Source organism: Corvus moneduloides, chromosome 28, assembly GCF_009650955.1.
Source record: "Corvus moneduloides isolate bCorMon1 chromosome 28, bCorMon1.pri, whole genome shotgun sequence".
Lineage (NCBI taxonomy): Eukaryota > Metazoa > Chordata > Aves > Passeriformes > Corvidae > Corvus > Corvus moneduloides.
The window spans coordinates 3,753,259-3,774,307 of NC_045503.1; the positions used below are offsets into that span (position 1 = coordinate 3,753,259).

Consider the following 21,049-nt stretch of genomic DNA (forward strand, 5'->3'; position numbering starts at 1 on the left):
CACCGGGGCGGGGGTGCAGCCCCGTGCCTTCCCCCCCGCCCCCTACCCCGCCGTACCGGAGATCCCCTCCTTGCTGTGCACCGCGCTCCGCTGCACCGCACCGCGCCCCGGCGCCCCCCGTTAATAAAGCCCCGGTGCTCCGGTGCAGCCCCCGCTGGCCACGATCCCGCTCCCGGTGCTGCGGGCGGCCCCCCCGCCACCTCCCCCCGCTGCAGGTGCAGGGCTCGGTTTGGCGCTTTCCCTCCTTTTTAATTTTAGGGGTGCACACCCCGACCCCCCCGCGGTGCCTCCCGTTCCCCGGGGGTTTGGGGGAGCGCAGCCCCCCCCCGCTTCCCGAACCGGGCCCCCTCCCCGTTGCCCCCGCATCCTCCGGGGGGGTCCCCGCGCCCCCCGCGCCCCGCTGAAGGTCACGGCTGCGTGTGGCCAGAGCCGCCGGGTTTCGGGGCGCGGGGGGGGGGAGGGGTCCTTGGGGTGACCCTGCCGCAGCCCCCCCCACCCCGCACCCCCCGTCCCGCTCGGGGACTCGGTGGCCGCGGCCACCAGCGGGGACTTTGGCCGGCGGCGCGTTCGTGGCGTTTGCGGCCGCTCGGCACCGGCGGGGGTGGGGTGGGGGGGGTCCTGCGGGCCCTGAGCACCCCCCGACCCCTCCCAGCTTCCCCCACCCCCTCCCCCAACTTCGACAGGAGGGAAATGGGGGGGCCGCGCTGAGCCCGCCCCGCTCGTGACACAGGTGGCTGAGCCCGTGCGGAGGGACCGGGGAGCCCGGGGGGGGGCTCGGAGCGGGTTTTAGGGGGGCTGCAGCGGGCTCTGACCCCCCCTTTAATCCCCCCCAGACCCCCGGCACGCCGAGGATGCTCGGGGGGGCCCCGCGAGCCCCGCAACAGCCCAGGGTGAGTCGGGGAGCCGGGGGGGGCCTCCCCCGGTGGCGCCAACCGGGCGCGAATTTTTGGGGTTTCCTGTTTTTCTCCGGTGCATGATGGGCAGCGGGGCCGGGGGAGGGCACAGCCAGGGCTGGGGGGCACAACCCGGGGTGGGGGGCACATCTGGGGGTCACCCCACTGAGTGCTGGGGTGGGTGGGGGGGGGGGGCTGCTCTGCTTGGGGACCCCCACCCAGCACGGCACATTTGGGGTGGTCGGGACACTGGGATCCTTTCTTGTGTAGGGCGGGGGTTCCCCGGGTGGTGCGGGGGTGTTTTGGGGGGATTTTTTTGGGGGGGCCTGGGGGGGGCACGGGCACGGCCGGGTGTGGGAGCAGCCGCCGCACGCAGCAGCCGCTCATTTATTATTTATCTGCGTATCTGGTGTCGGGCCCAGCGCCGCCCCGGGGGCCCCCCTGGTGGCCCCCCCATCTCCCACCGGCACCCCGGGGTGCCGCACTCACCTTGGGGAGGGGTCTGTGGTGGGTGGGGGGGGGGGATGTCCCGCGGTTTCCATAGTCACGGGCCTGCGTTTTCCCGGGAAAATTGATAAAGACGGGTGGGTGCCGGTGGGGGTGGGGACCCCGCTGAGCCCCCCCCCACCCCCCGGTAAGGTCCCGGTGTCCCCCCAGGGCGGCGGGAGTTGAGCTGCGGGGTCCTCACCCCCCTCCCCATCCAAGATGTCCTATTTCACCGAGCACTTCTGGGTAAGCCCGGACCCCCCACCCTTGGGTGCCCCCCACCCCTCTGGGCTCACCGCAGAGACCCCTCCTCCCCTCCCTCCCCCCCCCCCACCCTTGGGGGAGGTGAATTTTCAAGGCCTGGCATCTTCATTAATGTTGTTCATTAATTAATTGGGGGGTGTCCGGGGGTCTCCCAGCTGCGGTGACATCGCTGTCCCCCTCCCCCCCCCCTCCATGGGGGTCCCCAGGTTGGGGAGGGGGGGGACGGAAGTCGCGTGGTCGGGGCTTCCCGGTTCGTCTGGCAGCTGCCACCACCTTCCTCTTCCTCCTGCCTCAGTTTCCCCTGCGGCTTCACCTGCACCCCCAGCCCGGCGGGTGCGGGAGGGGGGGTGGGGCTGAGGGGAAACCTCTTTGTGGGTGGGGGGGGACAGCACCCAAAATAACCCCGGGGGCGTTTGGGGTTCAGCCCAGCCCTTCCTGCCCCCTGCACCCCAGGGAGCCCCCGGGGCTGGTTCTGGGTGGGGTTGGGGGGGGCTGAGCGCCCCAATTTGGGGGGGGGGGGGGGGTTGGGTCACTCCAAACGCTGCTCGTGGTGCTCCCGGTGGTCCCAGGGAAAAGGGGGTGTGGGTCCCTTGGGATTTGGGATCTGAGGGTGGGGACGACCCCCGGCAGGGCGAGAAGAACCACGGCTTCGACGTCCTCTACCACAACATGAAGCACGGGCAGATCTCCACCAAGGAGCTCGCCGACTTCGTCCGGGAGAGGTACCCGGGCTTGGGGACAACCTGGGTCCCCAGAACCCCTGCGGGTGTCCCCAGAACCCCGGCTCCATCCCAAAGCCCCCTCCGCACCCCCCCCAGGGCTGCCATCGAGGAGAACTACGCCAAGGCCATGGTGAAGCTGTCGAAGATGGCCACGAACGGGACCCAGCTGGGGTACGGGGCGGGGTCTCATCAGGGAGGGGTCCGGGGCACCTCGAGGTGGCTTTGGGGACCCCGGTGACCCTTGCCGTGGCCTCCATGCAGGACTTTTGCGCCGCTCTGGGAGGTTTTCCGCATCTCCTCGGACAAGCTGGCCCTGTGCCACCTGGAGCTGATGAAGAAGCTGCACGACCTCATCAAGGAGATCTCGCGCTACGGCGAGGAGCAAGGCCGGGTGCACAAGAAGGTACCGCGGTCCCCTCCTCCATCCTGTCCCCTCCCCGATGTCCCGGGACACGCCAGCCCAGCCCGCTGTCCCCTCCCAGTCCAAGGAGGAGGTGTCGGGGACGCTGGAAGCCGTGCAGCTGCTGCACGGGGTGGCCCAGCTGCTGCCCAAGTCCAAGGAGAGCTACCACAGCAAGTGCCAGGAGTACGAGCGGCTGCGCAAGGAGGGCACCAGCCAGAAGGAGATCGACAAGGTGACAGCCCCGAGTGTCCCTGTGTCCCCTCAGGTGGTCCCTGTGTCCCCTCAGGTGGTGTCTGTCTTCCTGTCCCTTCCGTTCCCGAGTCCCCTTCAGCGGTCCCTGTCCCCTCGCACTGGTTCTTGTTCTTCCTCCCTGTGGTCCCTCTCACCACCCCCCCTCCCCTTAGTGGTCCTTGTCCCTTCCCTGGTGAGTCTTGAGCCTCCCTTGATGGTCCTGTTGTCCCACAGTGATCCCTGTCCCCTCCCTGGTGATCCTTGTCCCCCCCAGGAGGTCCCTGTCCCCTCCCTGGTGATCCCTGTCCCCTCTGAATGGTCCGTGTCCTGTCCCTGGTGATCCCTGTCCCCTCTGGATGGTCCTTATCATTCTTGTGGATGATCCCTGTCCCCTCCCTGTGGTCCCTGTCCCCCTGGGTGGTCCCTAATCCCTTCCTTGATGGTCCCTGTCCCCTCCCTGGTGATCCCTGTCCCCTCTGAATGGTCCCTGTCCCCTCCCTGATGATCCCTGTCCCCTCCCTGATGGCTCCTGTCTTCCTCACAGATGGCCCCTGTCCCCTCTCTGGGTGGTCCCTGTCCCCTCTCTGGGTGGTCCCTGTCCCCTCTGGATGCTCCCTGTCCCCTCCTTGGGTGCTCCCTGTCCCCTCTGGATGGCCCCTGTCCCCTCTCTGGATGGCCCCTGTCCCCTCTGGGTGCTCCATGTCCCCTCTGGATGGTCTCTGTCCCCTCTGCGTGCTCCCTGTCCCCTCCTTGGGTGCTCCATGTCCCCTCTGGGTGCTCCCTGTCCCCTCTGGGTGCTCCCTGTCCCCTCCCTGACGATCCCTGTCATTCTCCTGGCTGTGCCCTGTCCCCGGCCGGTGGCACAGGCGGAGCTGAAGTCCCGGAAGGCGGGCGAGGCGCTGCGGAGGGCGGTGGACAAATACAACGCTGCCCGCGCCGACTTCGAGCAGCGCATGCTGGACTCGGCCATGGTGGGCACCGCTGGGATTTGGGCACCGCTGGGCGGGGCAGGGATGGGCACTGAGGGGATTTGGGCACCGCTGGGCAGGGCAGGGATGGGCACCGCTGGGATTTGGGCACCGCTGGGCGGGGCGGGGATGGGCACTGAGGGGATTTGGGAAGGGAGTGGGCACTGAGGGGATTTGGGAAGGGGTGGGCACTGAGGGGATTTGGGAAGGGGTGGGCACTTGGGGACGTGCCACCCTCCTTGGGGACATGCCAGCCTGGCTGAGCGCCATTCCTTGGGGATGCTGTCCCTTGGGAATGTGCCACCCTGGCTGTGCCAAGCCTTGGGGACACTGCCACTCTTCCTGAACCCCTTCCCTGTCCGCATGGTGATCCCTGGGGCCATCCCACCCATCCCAAACCCCCTTCCCTGTCCATCTGGGGCCATCCCACCCATCCCAAACCCCCTTCCCTGTCCATCTGGGGCCATCCCACCCATCCCAAACCCCTTCCCTGCCCACCTGGGGCCATCCCACCCATCCCAAACCCCTTCCCTGCCCACCTGGGGCCATCCCACCCATCCCAAACCCCCTTCCCTGCCCACCTGGGGCCATCCCACCCATCCCAAACCCCTTCCCTGCCCACCTGGGGCCATCCCACCCATCCCAAACCCCCTTCCCTGCCCACCTGGGGCCATCCCACCCATCCCAAACCCCTTCCCTGCCCACCTGGGGCCATCCCACCCACCCCAAACCCCTTCCCTGCCCACCTGGGGCCCTCCCACCCATCCTAAACCCCCTTCCCTGCCCACCTGGGGCCATCCCACCCATCCCAAACCCCTTCCCTGCCCACCTGGGAACATCCCACCCATCCCAAACCCCCTTCCCTCTCCACCTGGGGACATCCCACCCATCCCAAACCCCCTTCCCTGCCTACCTCCCGATCCCTGGGGCCATCCCCCACTTCCTGACCCCCCGTTTTTCCCCACTCCAGCACTTCCAGGAGGTGGAAGAAGCCCACCTGCGGCACATGAAGGGGCTCATCGGCTCCTACTCCCACTCCGTGGAGGACACCCACGTCCAGATCGGCCAGGTGAGTCTCCAGCTGGGTGACCCCCTCCCTATTCCCGTTTTCCCTCTTTATTTCATGTCCCCTTCCCTATTTCCCCCACCCCAGGTCCACGAGGAATTCAAGCAGAACGTGGAGAACATCGGCACGGAGATGCTGCTCCGGAGGTTTGCCGAGAGCAAGGGGACGGGGAGAGAGCGGCCAGGTGAGGCTGGGGGGTCGCACCTGGGCAGGGATGGATCCCAAATGATCCCGGATGATCCCGGATGATCCCGGATCATGCCGCTCTCCATGGCAGGAGCGTTGGATTTCGACGAGTACCGGCTGGCTCCAGCGCAGGAAGGCAAGTACGTCCGCATCCAGCTGGGAATTCCGGGGGCTGGGGGGGCTCTTCCTCACCCTGTTCCCGCTTTTCCCAGGACCCAAGAGGAGCCGGAGCAAAGCGTTCCGGATCCCGGGCTTGAGCCGTAAGGAGCGGGAGCGTGATGCTGTGTAAGAGCCTGCATCCCAGCATCCCTGCATCCCGGCATTCCTGCATCCCAGCATCCCATATCCTGAATCCCTGCATCCCTGCATCCCTGCATCCCGGCATCCCAGCATCCCATATCCTGCATTCCTGCATCCCTGGCATCCCTGCATCCCTACGTCTCTGCGTCTCTGCATCCCAGCATTCCTGCATCCCAGCATTCCTGCATCCCAGCATCCCTGGATCCCTGGCATCCCTGGATCCCTGGCATCCCTGCATCCCTGGCATCCCTGCATCCCGGCATCCCTGCATCCCAGCATCCCATATCCTGAATCCCTGCATCCCTGCATCCCTGCATCCCGGCATCCCAGCATCCCATATCCTGCATTCCTGCATCCCTGGCATCCCTGCATCCCTGGCATCCCTGCATCCCTACGTCTCTGCATCTCTGCATCCCTGGATCCCGGCATTCCTGCATCCCAGCATCCCATATCCTGCATCCCGGCATTGCTGCATTCCGGCATCCCTGCATCCCAGCATCCTTAGATCCCTGCATCCTGGCATTCCTGCATCGGGGCATCCTGGCATCCCGGAATCCCATATCCTGCATCCTGGCATCCTTAGATCCCTGCATCCCTGCATCCCATATCCTGCATCCCAGCATCCTTAGATCCCTGCATCCCGGCATGCCGGCATCCCTGCATTCCTGCATCCTGGCATTCCTTCAATCCAACATTCCTGCATCCAGAATTCCTGCATCCCTTTGTCCTCGGATCCAGGCATCCCTGCACTCCTAAGTCCTGCATCCTACATCCCTGAATCCTATATCCCTGCATCTGGCATCCCCGAATTCCCGCATCCGCCAATTCCCACATCCCCCAATTCCCGCATCCCCGCATCCCCGAATTCCCGCATCCCCAAATTCCCGCATCCCCGAATCCCCGCATTCCCGAATTCCCACATCCCTGCATCCCTGAATCCCCGCATCCCCAAATTCCCACATCCCCCAATTCCCGCATCCCCGCATCCCCCAATTCCCACATCCCCCAATTCCCGCATCCCCACATCCCACACCCCTCCCCCGCTCCAGCACCTGACTCTCCCCCGTCATTCCCCAGGGAATCTCCGGATAACGACCTCGTGAGTGTCCCAGTGCCCCCCCTACCCCAGCGCCACCATTCCCAAACTGGGAGCACTGGGAATGTCCGAGCGTGTCCCCGCAGGGCTGCCCGGAGGTGGACGAGGACGGATTCACCGTGCGCCCGGACATCGCCCGCAGTATCCTTGGGATGCCGTGGGAAAAGTGGGGCTTTTTGGGGGATCCAAGGGGAAATTCCAACCGGGAATTGCCTTGACGGGGGGGCTCAGGCGAGGCGGAGAATCCCGGCTGTTCCTCCAGCGATTCCGACTACGATGAGGACGAGCCCCGCAAGTTTTACGTCCACATCAAACCGGTGCAGCCGCGGGAAGCGTCCGGCAGCGCCGAGGCCACCGTGGAGCAGCTCAAGGCCACCGTGGGAAATCTCATCCTGGCCCCCGGCGTCGGGGTGAGCCTGGCGGGGCCGCGGGGATTCCCGGGATTCCCGGGATCACCTCAGCCCTGTCGCCTTCCCTTGCAGGGCACCGTCAGGAGGCAGGCGTCCCGTAAGCGGCACCGCGGGCGCGTGGCAGCCTGGGGGGTGGCATCGAGGCTGAGAGCCAATCCCTGGGGATATCCCGTCCTTCCTGAGCCCCATTCCCTGGGGATATCCCGTCCTTCCTGAGCCCAAATCCTTGGGATATCCCGTCCTTCCTGAGCCCCATTCCTCGGGGATATCCCGTCCTTCCTGAGCCCCAATCCCTGGGGATATCCCGTCCTTCCTGAGCCCCATTCCCTGGGGATATCCCGTCCTTCCTGAGCCCCAATCCCTGGGGATCTCCCGTCCTTCCTGAGCCCCATTCCCTGGGGATATCCCGTCCTTCCTTAGCCCCATTCCCTGGGGATATCCCGTCCTTCCTGAGCCCAAATCCCTGGGGATATCCCGTCCTTCCTGAGCCCAAATCATTGGGGATATCCCGTCCTTCCTGAGCCCCATTCCTTGGGGATATCCCGTCCTTCCTGAGCCCCTCTCCCTGGGGATATCCCGTCCTTCCTTAGCCCCATTCCCTGGGGATATCCCGTCCTTCCTGAGCCCCAGTCCCTGGGGATATCCCGTCCTTCCTGAGCCCCTCTCCCCGGGGATATCCCGTCCTTCCTGAGCCCCATTCCTTGGGGACATCCCGTCCTTCCTGAGCCCCATTCCTTGGGGATATCCCGTCCTTCCTGAGCCCCATTCCCTGGGGATATCCCGTCCTTCCTGAGCCCCATTCCTTGGGGACATCCCGTCCTTCCTGAGCCCCAATCCCTGGGGATATCCCGTCCTTCCTGAGCCCAAATCCCTGGGGATATCCCGTCCTTCCTGAGCCCCATTCCCTGGGGATATCCCGTCCTTCCTGAGCCCAAATCCCTGGGGATATCCCGTCCTTCCTGAGCCCAAATCCTTGGGGATATCCCGTCCTTCCTGAGCCCCAATCCTTGGGGATATCCCGTCCTTCCTGAGCCCCATTCCCTGGGGATATCCCGTCCTTCCTGAGCCCCATTCCTTGGGGACATCCTGTCCTTCCTTAGCCCCAATCCCTGGGGATATCCCGTCCTTCCTGAGCCCCATTCCCTGGGGATATCCCGTCCTTCCTGAGCCCCTCTCCCTGGGGATCTCCCGTCCTTCCTGAGCCCAAATCCTTGGGGATATCCCGTCCTTCCTGAGCCCCTCTCCTTGGGGATATCCCGTCCTTCCTGAGCCCCTCTCCCTGGGGATCTCCCGTCCTTCCTGAGCCCAAATCCTTGGGGATATCCCGTCCTTCCTGAGCCCCAATCCCTGGGGATATCCCGTCCTTCCTGAGCCCCATTCCTTGGGGATATCCCGTCCTTCCTGAGCCCCAATCCCTGGGGATATCCCGTCCTTCCTGAGCCCCAATCCTTGGGGATATCCCATCCTTCCTGAGCCCCAATCCCTGGGGATATCCCGTCCTTCCTGAGCCCCATTCCTCGGGGATATCCCGTCCTTCCTGAGCCCCAATCCCTGGGGATATCCCATCCTTCCTGAGCCCCAATCCCTGGGGATATCCCGTCCTTCCTGAGCCCCATTCCCTGGGGATCTCCCATCCTTCCTGAGCCCCAATCCCTGGGGATATCCCGTCCTTCCTGAGCCCCATTCCCTGGGGATCTCCCATCCTTCCTGAGCCCCAATCCCTGGGGATATCCCGTCCTTCCTGAGCCCCAATCCCTGGGATATCCCGTCCTTCCTGAGCCCCTCTCCCCGGGGATATCCCGTCCTTCCTGAGCCCAAATCCTTGGGGATATCCCGTCCTTCCTGAGCCCCATTCCCTGGGGATATCCCGTCCTTCCTGAGCCCCAATCCTTGGGGACAATGCCGTCCTTCCTTAGCCCCATTCCCTGGGGATATCCCGTCCTTCCTGAGCCCCATTCCTCGGGGATATCCCGTCCTTCCTGAGCCCCAATCCCTGGGGATATCCCGTCCTTCCTGAGCCCCATTCCTTGGGGACATCCCGTCCTTCCTGAGCCCCATTCCCTGGGGATATCCCGTCCTTCCTGAGCCCCAATCCCTGGGGATCTCCCGTCCTTCCTGAGCCCCAATCCCTGGGGATATCCCGTCCTTCCTGAGCCCCTCTCCCCGGGGATATCCCGTCCTTCCTGAGCCCCATTCCTTGGGGACATCCCGTCCTTCCTGAGCCCCATTCCCTGGGGATATCCCGTCCTTCCTGAGCCCCATTCCTTGGGGATATCCCGTCCTTCCTGAGCCCCTCTCCCTGGGGATATCCCGTCCTTCCTGAGCCCCATTCCTCGGGGATATCCCGTCCTTCCTGAGCCCCTCTCCCTGGGGATATCCCGTCCTTCCTGAGCCCCAATCCTTGGGGATATCCCGTCCTTCCTGAGCCCCAGTCCCTGGGGACATCCCATCCTTCCTGAGCCCCGTTCCTTGGGGATATCCCGTCCTTCCTGAGCCCCATTCCTCGGGGATATCCCGTCCTTCCTGAGCCCAAATCATTGGGGATATCCCGTCCTTCCTGAGCCCAAATCCCTGGGGATCTCCCATCCTTCCTGAGCCCCAATCCCTGGGGACATCCTGTCCTTCCTTAGCCCCATTCCTTGGGGATATCCCGTCCTTCCTGAGCCCCAATCCCTGGGGATATCCCGTCCTTCCTGAGCCCCATTCCTTGGGGATATCCCGTCCTTCCTGAGCCCCAATCCCTGGGGATATCCCGTCCTTCCTGAGCCCCAATCCTTGGGGATATCCCATCCTTCCTGAGCCCCAATCCCTGGGGATATCCCGTCCTTCCTGAGCCCCATTCCTCGGGGATATCCCGTCCTTCCTGAGCCCCAATCCCTGGGGATATCCCATCCTTCCTGAGCCCCAATCCCTGGGGATATCCCGTCCTTCCTGAGCCCCATTCCCTGGGGATCTCCCATCCTTCCTGAGCCCCAATCCCTGGGGATATCCCGTCCTTCCTGAGCCCCATTCCCTGGGGATCTCCCATCCTTCCTGAGCCCCAATCCCTGGGGATATCCCGTCCTTCCTGAGCCCCAATCCCTGGGGATATCCCGTCCTTCCTGAGCCCCAATCCCTGGGATATCCCGTCCTTCCTTAGCCCCTCTCCCCGGGGATATCCCGTCCTTCCTGAGCCCAAATCCTTGGGGATATCCCGTCCTTCCTGAGCCCCATTCCCTGGGGATATCCCGTCCTTCCTGAGCCCCAATCCTTGGGGACAATGCCGTCCTTCCTTAGCCCCATTCCCTGGGGATATCCCGTCCTTCCTGAGCCCCATTCCTCGGGGATATCCCGTCCTTCCTGAGCCCCAATCCCTGGGGATATCCCGTCCTTCCTGAGCCCCATTCCTTGGGGACATCCCGTCCTTCCTGAGCCCCATTCCCTGGGGATATCCCGTCCTTCCTGAGCCCCAATCCCTGGGGATATCCCGTCCTTCCTGAGCCCCTCTCCCTGGGGATATCCCGTCCTTCCTGAGCCCCATTCCCTGGGGATATCCCGTCCTTCCTGAGCCCCATTCCTCGGGGATATCCCGTCCTTCCTGAGCCCCAATCCTTGGGGACAATGCCGTCCTTCCTTAGCCCCATTCCCTGGGGATATCCCGTCCTTCCTGAGCCCCAATCCCTGGGGATATCCCGTCCTTCCTGAGCCCCTCTCCCCGGGGATATCCCGTCCTTCCTGAGCCCCATTCCTTGGGGACATCCCGTCCTTCCTGAGCCCCATTCCCTGGGGATATCCCGTCCTTCCTGAGCCCCATTCCTTGGGGATATCCCGTCCTTCCTGAGCCCCTCTCCCTGGGGATATCCCGTCCTTCCTGAGCCCCATTCCTCGGGGATATCCCGTCCTTCCTGAGCCCCTCTCCCTGGGGATATCCCGTCCTTCCTGAGCCCCGTTCCTTGGGGATATCCCGTCCTTCCTGAGCCCCATTCCCTGGGGATATCCCGTCCTTCCTGAGCCCCATTCCTTGGGGATATCCCGTCCTTCCTGAGCCCAAATCCCTGGGGATCTCCCATCCTTCCTGAGCCCCAATCCCTGGGGATATCCCGTCCTTCCTGAGCCCCATTCCTTGGGGATATCCCGTCCTTCCTGAGCCCAAATCCTTGGGGATATCCCGTCCTTCCTGAGCCCCTCTCCCTGGGGATATCCCATCCTTCCTGAGCCCCATTCCTTGGGGACATCCCGTCCTTCCTGAGCCCCATTCCCTGGGGATATCCCGTCCTTCCTGAGCCCCATTCCTTGGGGACATCCCGTCCTTCCTGAGCCCCAATCCCTGGGGATATCCCGTCCTTCCTGAGCCCAAATCCTTGGGGATATCCCGTCCTTCCTGAGCCCCATTCCTTGGGGATATCCCGTCCTTCCTGAGCCCCTCTCCCCGGGGATATCCCGTCCTTCCTGAGCCCCATTCCTTGGGGACCTTTAATCCTTCCTGACTCCCTTTCCTTGGGGACAATGCCACCCTTCCTGCCACCCATTCCTTGGCGATATCCCATCCTTGCTGAACCCCATTTTTGGGGACATCCCACCCTTCCTTAAACCCACTCCTTGGGGACATCCCACCCTTTCCCAACACCCGTTCCTTGGGGACGTCCGATCCTTCCTGACCCCCCCTTCCTTGAGGACAGTCCCGCCCTTCCTTAAACCCAATCCTTCGGGACATCCCACCCTTCCTAAGCCCCATTCCCTGTCCACTTGCCGACCCCTGGGGACACCCCACCCTTCCCGAGCCACCCCAGAGCTTCCCCGTGGCTCCCTCATGGTGACATCCCTCCGCAGGACACGCGGCATCCCTGACCCCGGCCTCGGGTGACACGGACCCCGAGGGGACACTGCCGGCGGGTGAGGCTGGGCCGGGGGTCCTGGGGATGTGGGGGGAACACGAGGGGTGCTGGCATTGTCCCCAAGGATGCAGCGCGGTGTCCCCTCTCCCCGCAGGTGACAGCGTGGGGAGGGGTCTCCCGGCAGCGCCGGTGAACAGGTACGGGGCAGGGGGGGTTTGGGGTGCCATGGGGTGGTCACCCCCCATCCCTGGGGGATCCCGGGCAGGCTCTGAGCCACCCCCTCTGCCCCTGTGCCAGCGGCCCCGGGAAGCCCCCCCAGGACACGCTGCCCTCGGCCGCTCTCTTCGGGCCCCCCTTGGAGTCGGCGTTCGAAGCGGAGGAATTCCCGGGTGAGGATTTGGGGTGCGGGACGGGGACCCCCCTTTGGGGTGGGGTGGGGTGGGGGGCCACGCTCTGACCGGGGCTGTCCCGCAGCCCCCCGCGCCTACGTCCTCACCTCGTCCTCGTCGCCCTTCTCGTCCTCGTCCCCGGAGAACGTGGAGGACTCGGGGCTGGACTCGCCCTCACACCCCGCGCCCGGACCCTCCCCGGACTCCCGGCCCTGGACCCCGCAGCCGGGGACGCCGCAGAGCCCCCTCCCCAAACCGGACCCGCCGCTGCCCCCCCCCCGCCAGCAGCGCCTGGGCCCCCCGGCCCCGCAGCCCCTCCGGCCGCCTCCCCGAGCCCCCCAACTTCGCCGTCTTCAGCGGCCCCGGCACCGAGGGGCTCTGGGGGGACGGGGGGGCCGCGCCCCGGGGCCGCAGCCGCTGCCTCAGCGGCCCCATCCCGCGAGAAGCCCCCTCGCCAGACCCTTTTGGGGAGCCCCCGGCCTGGGGCAGACCCCGCAGCCCCGGGGGGGAGCAGCCCCCCCCGACGCGTCCTTCCTCCAACTCGGCCTCCTCCTCGTCCTCGTCGCCGGCCCCCCCGAGCGGGGGGGAGTCCTCCAGCCCCTCTCCCTGGACCTGCCAAGGGCCGGGGGTGAGGCTGAGCGAGGGGGGCACGGCGAGGACACCCCCGTTGCTGTCGGAGCTGGGTGAGTGGCAGGGGGAGCTGCCCCCCCATTGCCCCTAAATCTGCCCCCCCATGACCCCTAAATCTGCCCCCCCATTGCCCCTAAATCTGCCCCCTATTATCCCTAAATGTGCCCCACATAACCCCTAACCCTGCGCTGCATTGCCCCGAATTCTGCCCCCCAGTGACCCCAAACTCTGCCCCCCAATGACCCCCGAACTCTGCCCCCCATTACCCCGAATTTTGCCCCCAATGACCCCAGACTCTTCCCCCAGTTACCCCAAACTCTGCCCCCCAATGACCCCAAACTCTGCCCCCCATAACCCGTAACTCTGCCCCCCCATGACCCCCAATTCTGCCCCCAATTACTCCCAAACTCTGCCCCTAATTACCCCCAACTCTGCCCCTCATGACCCCAAACTCTGCCCCAATTACCCCCAACTCTGCCCCTCATGACCCCAAACTCTGCCCCCCAATTTCACCAAACTCTGCCCCCCAATGACCCCCAACTCTGCCCCCAATTACCCCCCAACTCTTCCCCCCATTACCCCAAACTCTGCCCCCCATAACCCTTAACCCTGCCCCCAATGACCCCAAACTCTGCCCCCCGAATGACCCCCAACTCTGCCCCCCAATTTCCCCAAACTCTGCCCCCAATGACCCCAAACTCTGCCCCTCTATTACCCCAAACTCTGCCCCCCAATAACCCCAAACTCTGCCCCCAATGACCCCCAACTCTGTCCCCCGAATGACCCCGAATTCTGCCCCCCATTACCCCCCAATTCTGCCCCCCATTACCCCCCAACTCTGCCCCCAATTACCCCCAAACTCTTCCCCCAATGACCCCCAACTCTGCCCCCCAATAACCCCCAAGTCTGCCCCCAATTACCCCCAAACTCTTCCCCCAATGACCCCAAACTCTGCCCCCCCATAACCCCTAACCCTGCCCCCCATTACCCCCCAACTCTGCCCCCCGAATGACCCCCAACTCTGCCCCGCAATTTCCCCAAACTCTGCCCCCAATGACCCCAAACTCTGCCCCTCTATTACCCCAAACTCTGCCCCCCAATAACCCCAAACTCTGCCCCCCAATGACCCCCAACTCTGTCCCCCGAATGACCCCGAATTCTGCCCCCCATTACCCCCCAACTCTGCCCCCCATTACCCCCCAACTCTGCCCCCAATTACCCCCAAACTCTTCCCCCAATGACCCCCAACTCTGCCCCCCAATAACCCCCAACTCTGCCCCCCATTACCCCCCAACTCTGCCCCCCATGACCCCAAACTCTGCCCTTCTATTACCCCAAACTCTGCCCCCCAATGACCCCGAATTCTGCCCCGAATGACCCCCAACTCTGCCCCCAGTGACCCCCAACTCTGCCCCCAATTTCCCCAAACTCTGCCCCCCAATTTCCCCAAACTCTGCCCCCCATCACCCCCAACTCCGCCCCACCCGAGCCGCGCTGAGCCCTGCCCAACTCACGGCACCTCTGACCCTGCCGGATCCCGGGCGGGGCGGGGGTCCCGGATCCCGGGCGGGGCGGGGGTCCCGCATCCCTGGGGGGGGGCGGCGGTCCTGCCGTGTCGGGGCTCTCTCCTCACCCCCTCCCCTTTGTGCCCCCCAGATTCTGCCCCCCCCTGGCCCAGCGCAGCCCCTCGGGACGTTCCTCTCGTGGCCCCCCCGCGCCGCTCCCGCACGAAGCGGCCGCCGGCCGGGCCGGCCGCGGGCAGCAACAGCGACCTGGTGCGGGGCTGGGCCGGGGGGCGCGGGGACCCCCGGGCTGGGGGACCCCCGGGAGGGGCGGTCAGACAGGCTCCGGCTTCCCAGTGCTCCCAGTATGGGAATGGCAGCGCCGGGGAGGGGGCAGTGGGAGGAAGATTCCCTGGGGAATGGCAAGGGGAGAGGGGGGGTGATGGTGTGGGAATTCAGGGATTCGGGACTTCGGGAATGGCGGGGGCAGGGATATAGAGTTTGGGGATGCGGGATTTGGGAATGCAGGGATATAGGGTGTGGGAATTCAGGGGTGAGGGGTGCAGGATTTGGGAATGCAGGGGTGCCGGGATGTGGAATTCAGGGATTTTGGGAATGCAGGATTTGGGAATGCAGGGGTAGCCAGGGACGGAGGGATGTGGAATTCGGAGATGCGGGGACGCAGGATTTGGGAATTCGGGGACGCAGGATTTGGGAATGCAGGGGTAGCCAGGGACGCAGGAATTTGGGAATTCGGGGGTGCAGGGACGCAGGATTTGGGAATTTGGGGATGTAGGATTTGGGAATTCAGGGGTGCAGGGATGCTCGTATGTGGAATTCGGGGGTGCAGGATTTGGGAATTCGGGGATGCCGGATTTGGGATTCCGGGGATGCAGGATTTGGGAATTTGGGGATGCAGGGATGCTCATATGTGGAATTCGGGGGATGCAGGGATGCTCGTATGTGGAATTTGGGGACACAGGATTTGGGAATTTGGGGATGCAGGATTTGGGAATCCGGGGATGCAGGGATGCTCGTATGTGGAATCTGGGGATGCAGGATTTGGGAATCTGGGGATGCAGGATTTGGGAGTCCAGGGGTGCAGGATTTAGGAATTCGGGGATGCAGGATTTGGGAATTTGGGGATGCAGAATTTAGGAGTCCAGGGGTGCAGGATTTGGGAATCCAGGGGTGCAGAGGATGCAGGATTTGGGAATTTGGGGATGCAGAATTTGGGAATCCGGGGGTGCAGGGGATGCAGGATTTGGGAATTCGGGGATGCAGGATTTGGGAATTCAGGGATGCAGGATTTGGGAATCTGGGGGTGCAGGATTTGGGAATCCAGGGGTGCAGGGGATGCGGGATTTGGGAATTCAGGGGTGCGGGATTTGGGAATTCAGGGGTGCGGGATTTGGGAATTTGGGGATGCAGAATTTGGGAATCCGGGGGTGCAGAGGATGCGGGATTTGGGAATTCAGGGATGCGGGATTTGGGAATCCGGGGGTGCACACGCACCCACGCGCCCCCCGCCTTCCCTCCGCAGTCGCGCTCGCTGAGCCCCTCGCCCTCCTGGAGCTGCGGCCCCTCGCACTCGGCGCCCGCCAGCCTGGGCGAGCGCGGCTTCTTCGCCGTGGCCCCGCCGGCGCTCGGTGGGTGCCGGGGGGATGTTGGAGGGGTTGGGATGGGGGAGCCCCAGCCGCTCTTTGACCCCCCTGCCCCCTCCCCAGGGCTATCGCGCGGTCCCAGCCCCGTGGTGCTGGGCTCGCAGGACGCGCTGCCCGTGGCCACCGCCTTCACCGAGTACGTGCACGCCTATTTCAAGGGGCGCGACGCCGACAGGTACGGGGGGGGGGGACCGGGAGGGGCGAGGAGGGATCCCGGGGGTCCCCCCGGCTGCCGTGTCCTGCCTGGGTCATCCGCTGACCGCCGGCGTGTCCCCGGCAGCTGCCTGGTGAAGGTGACGGGGGAGCTGACCATGTCCTTCCCCGCCGGCATCGTGCGCGTCTTCAGCGGCACCGCGGCCCCTCCCGTGCTCAGCTTCCGCCTCCTCAACGCCGGCGCCATCGAGCAGTTCCTGCCCAACGCCGAGCTGCTCTACAGGTGCGGGGACACGGCCACAGCCCGCGGGGACAGCCCGGGAGAGGGTGGGGAACCTGGGGGGGGCGCGGTGTTGGGGTGTCTGGGGGATGCAGGGACCTTGGGAAGTGGTGGGTGAAGTGATGGAGATGGGTTTTGGGGTACAGGAGAGACACAGGGTGGGTTTTGGGGTGTCTGGGGGATGCAGGGACCTTGGGAAGTGGTGGGTGCAGTGATGGGTTTTGGGTTTTGGGGTGTCTGGGGGATGCAGGGACTTTGGGAAGGGGTGGGTGAAGTGATGGGTTTTGGGTTTTGGGGTCCAGAGTGTCCCTGTTTTCCTGGGGATGCCCCCAGGAGCTGAGGGATGCAGAGATGGGGAGCTGAGTTTTGGGGTTCTTGGGGTTTTTGGGCATCCTGGGAGCCGGGGGGGTGCAGAGATGGGGAGCTGAGTTTTTGGGGTTCTTGGGGTTCTGGGCATCCTGGGAGCCGGGGGATGCAGCAATGGGGAGCTGAGTTTTTGGGGTTCTTGGGGTTTTTGGGCATCCTGGGAGCCAGGGGGATGCAGCAATGGGGAGCTGAGTTTTTGGGGTTCTTGGGGTTCTGGGCATCCTGGGAGCCGGGGGATGCAGCAATGGGGAGCTGAGTTTTTGGGGTTCTTGGGGTTTTTGGGCATCCTGGGAGCTGGGGGGTGCAGAGATGGGGAGCTGAGTTTTTGGGATCCCAGCGGTCTGGGCATCCTGTGGAGCTGCTTTGGAGCTGGGTACCGGGCTGCTGAGTTTTGGGGGTACCCAGACCCTGCTGCCCCTCTTCCCCCGTGCCCCCAGCGACCCCTCCCAGAGTGACCCCAGCACCAAGGACTTCTGGCTGAACATGGCAGCGCTGACCGGGCACCTGCAGAAACAGGCGGAGCAGAGCCCGGCCGCCTCCTACTACAACGTGGCTCTGCTCAAGTACCAGGTGAGCCCTTCGGGGGACCCCTCCTGGGCACGGGAGGGTCTCAGTGCCCCCCTAAACCCCCTCTTGGCCCCCGATGTGCCCCAGTTCTCGCGGCTGGGCCCCGGCTCGGCGCCGCTGCGGCTCTGCGTGCGCTGGGACTGCGCGCCCGGTGCCACGCGGGTCAGCGTGGAGTACGGCTACAACGCGGCCGCCCTGGCACTGCCCGTGCCCCTCGCCAACGTCCACGTGCTGCTGCCCGTGGAGGAGCCCCTGACCAACCTGCGGCTGCAGCCCGCGGCCAGCTGGTAACGGGGAAGGGAGGAAGAGTGGGGGGCTTGAACCGCATCGGGGTGGGAGGGTCTGAGCCTGAATGGGGTGGGAGATGCAGGGTCTGGGGTCCTGAACACCCCCCAAGGGTGGGAGATGGAGAGTCTGGGGTCCTGAACACCCCCCAAGGGTGGGAGATGGAGGGTCTGGGGTCCTGAACACCCCCCAAGGGTGGGAGATGGAGGGTCTGGGGTCCTGAACACCCCCCAAGGGTGGGAGATGCAGGGTCTGGGGTCCTGAACACCCCCCAAGGGTGGGAGATGCAGGGTCTGGGGTCCTGAACACCCCCCAAGGGTGGGAGATGCAGGGTCTGGGGTCCAGAACCTTCGCAGGGTGCGTGCCACGGGGCTGGGGGTCCCAGACTCCCTCCCCAGAGTGAGGGGACACGGGGCTGGGGGTCCCCAGCACTTCCAGGGTGGGAGATGCAGGATCTGGGATCCTGAACCTGGACAGGGTGGGAGATGGAGCGTCTGGGGTCCTGAACCTTCGCAGGGTGGGGGGGCCACAGGATCTGGGGTCCCAAAATCCCCCAGAGGGAGGGGACACAGGGCTGGGGGTCCTGAGCCCTCCCAGGATGGGAAACGCATCCCAAACCTGCCCAGGGTGGGAAACGCAGGATCTGGGATCCTGGACACCCCCAGGGGGATCCCAAACTTTCCCTAGCATGGGAAACACAGGAGGGGGGTCCTAAATCCCCCCAGGGTGGGAGAAGGGGACCCTGGGGTGGGAAATGGGAATGCTGAGCTTGGAAAAGGGAACCTTGAGCCGGGAACCGGGGACGCTGCTGGGGTAAGGAAGGCAGAGAGGTGCGGCTGGCTGGAAAGGGGTGGATTTTGGGGGCGTGGGGGGCTTGAGGACACCCCCTTATCCCGGCAGGAACCTGGAGGAGAAGCGGCTCCTCTGGAAGCTGCTGGACGTGCCCGGTGCCCCGGGGCAGGGAGGTGAGGCCGGGCCCGCCCTGCTCGGCGGACACGGGGTCGGGGGGCTCCGAGTCCCGACCGACCCCCGCCCCCCGACCCCTGCGCTGTCCCCCCAGGCTGTGGCCGGCTGTCGGCCAGCTGGGAGCCCCTGGGGGGGCCCAGTAAGCCCAGTCCCGTGGCCGCCCAGTTCAGCAGCGAGGGCAGCACCTTGTCGGGGGTGGAGGTGGAGCTGGCGGGCGCCGGGTACCGCATGTCGCTGGTCAAGAAGAGGTTTGCGACAGGTACGGCCCGGGAAGGGGGGTCCCGTCCCCACGGCCTTGGGGGGTGCGGGGTCCTCTCCCCATCGCCTGGGTCCTGGGGGAACAGAGGGTCCCTTCCCTGGGGTTCTGAGGGTCCTTTCCGTGCTCTTTGGGGTGCTCGGAGTCCCTTCCCTGGGGTACTGAGGGTCCTTTCCGTGCTCTTTGGAGTGCTCGGAGTCCCTTCTCTGGGGTACTGAGGGTCCTTTCCGTGCTCTTTGGGGTGCTCGGGGGTCCCTTTTCTGCCCTTTGGGGTGCTCAGATTCCCTTCTCTGGGGTACTCAGAGTCCTTTCCCTGCCCCTTGGGGTGCTCGGGGGTCCCTTCCCTGCCCCTTGGGGTGCTCAGATTCCCTTCTCTGGGGTACTGAGGGTCCTTTCCCTGCCCCTTGGGGTGCTCGGAGTCCCTTCCCTGGGGTACTGAGGGTCCTTTCCCTGCTCTTTGGGGTGCTCTGGGGTCCCTTTTCTGCCCCTTGGGGTGCTCGGGGTCCCTTCCCTGGGGTACTGAGGGTCCTTTCCCTGCTCTTTGGGGTGCTCTGGGGTCCCTTTTCTGCTCGGGAGTCCCTTCCCTGCTCCTTGGGGTGCTTAGATTCCCTTCTCTGGGGTACTGAGGGTCCTTTCCGTGCTCTTTGGGGTGCTCTGGGGTCCCTTTTCTGCCCCTTGGGGTGCTCGGATTCCCTTCCCTGGGGTACTGAGGGTCCTTTCCCTGCCCCTTGAGGTGCTCAGGGGTCCCTTCCCTGCCCCTTGGGATGCTCAGGGGTCCCTTTCCTGGTCGGGGGTCCCTTCCCTGCCCCTTGGGGTGCTTGGAGTCCCTTCTCTGGGGTACTGAGGGTCCTTTCCCTGCCCCTTGGGGTGCTCATATTCCCTTCTCTGGGGTACTGAGGGTCCTTCCCCTGCTCTTTGGGGTGCTCGGGGGTCGCTTTCCTGCTCGGGGTCCCTTCCCAGGAGCACACAGGGGTCCCTTTCCTTCCCCTTGGGCTGCTCGGGGGTCCCATCCCCAGGGCTCTCTCCCTGCTCCCCATGACCCCGGGGTGCTGAGATCCCTTTCCAGAGGGTCCCTTCCATGCTCTCCACGATCCTGAGGGGGCGTGGGTCCCCTCCCCACCCCCCCCCCCAAACTCCTTTCCCCCCCTCACCGGCCAACGCCTGAGGTCACCCAGTTCGGTGCTGGCACCGTGCTCCGGCCGCTGGGCAGTGCCCGTCCTTTGGTGGGGCCGTTCCCTCCTCCCTGCCCACCTTTCCTCCGCAGGGATTTACCTGGCGGGGTCCTGAGCCGCCTCCCAGCGCCCCCCCGAGCCCCCCCGGGCTTCTCCTGTGGTTGTGTGAACTGGAAAACACTGGATGGAGGGAGGCTGGGGAGGGGGCTCTTCCTCCTTCTCCTCCTCCTCCTCCTCCTCCTGTCCCCGTCCCCGCTCTGTCGCTGTCCCCACGTTGTCTCCTGCTCCCCCCCGCCGCCTTCCCCTGTGCTGTGAAGGGAGCAGGAGCTGCTCTTTTATTAAACATTTTATTTTCTAATAAACTGCCCCCGCCGGCTCCCGCCTCCCTCCTGCCACGGAGCCCATCCCGTCAATCCCGTCCCGTCAATCCCGTCCCGTCAATCCCATCCCATGGATCCCATCCCATAAATCACATCCCATCCCATCCATCCCATGGATCCTATCCCATCCCATCCCATCCAATCCCATCCATCCCATCGTATGGATCCCTTCCCATCCCATGGATCCCATCCCATCCTATCCTATCCCATCAATCCCATCAATCCCATCAATCCCATCCCACCCCATCCCATGGATCGCATCCCATCCCATCCCATCCCATCCCACCCCATCGATCCCACCCCATCGATCCCACCCCATCGATCCCATCCCATCAATCCCATCCCATCAATCCCATCCCACCCCATCGATCCCACCCCATCGATCCCATCCCATCAATCCCATCCCATCCCATGGATCCCATCCCATCCCATCAATCCCATCCCATCCCATCCCATGGATCCCATTGATCCCATCCCATCCATCCCATGGATCCCATCCCATCCCATGGATCCCATCCAATCCCATCCCATCTCCAGCCCTCCTGGAGCTCCTTGGAAACGGCGCCGGCGGCTCCTCCCCGCGGGGAAACTGAGGCAGGG

General features: G+C 64.9%; 1 protein-coding gene across 1 annotated transcript; it reads left to right on the forward strand.

Moving 5' to 3' along the window:
- Positions 1-833: 833 nt before the first annotated feature.
- Positions 834-20,431, forward strand: FCHO1 (FCH and mu domain containing endocytic adaptor 1). The gene is given in 29 exon segments (XM_032092440.1): positions 834-890; positions 1,551-1,625; positions 2,274-2,365; positions 2,462-2,536; positions 2,627-2,768; positions 2,848-3,000; positions 3,866-3,970; positions 4,938-5,036; positions 5,121-5,217; positions 5,311-5,355; positions 5,432-5,504; positions 6,597-6,618; positions 6,702-6,756; positions 6,847-7,025; positions 7,098-7,122; positions 11,835-11,897; positions 11,994-12,036; positions 12,137-12,228; positions 12,314-12,498; positions 12,500-12,911; positions 14,515-14,633; positions 15,904-16,009; positions 16,088-16,199; positions 16,305-16,460; positions 17,261-17,393; positions 17,478-17,677; positions 18,576-18,640; positions 18,736-18,900; positions 20,162-20,431. Coding segments are annotated over 28 exon segments (3,063 nt in total). The 5' UTR covers positions 834-890; positions 1,551-1,598; the 3' UTR covers positions 20,185-20,431.
- The last annotated feature ends 618 nt before the right edge of the window (positions 20,432-21,049 follow it).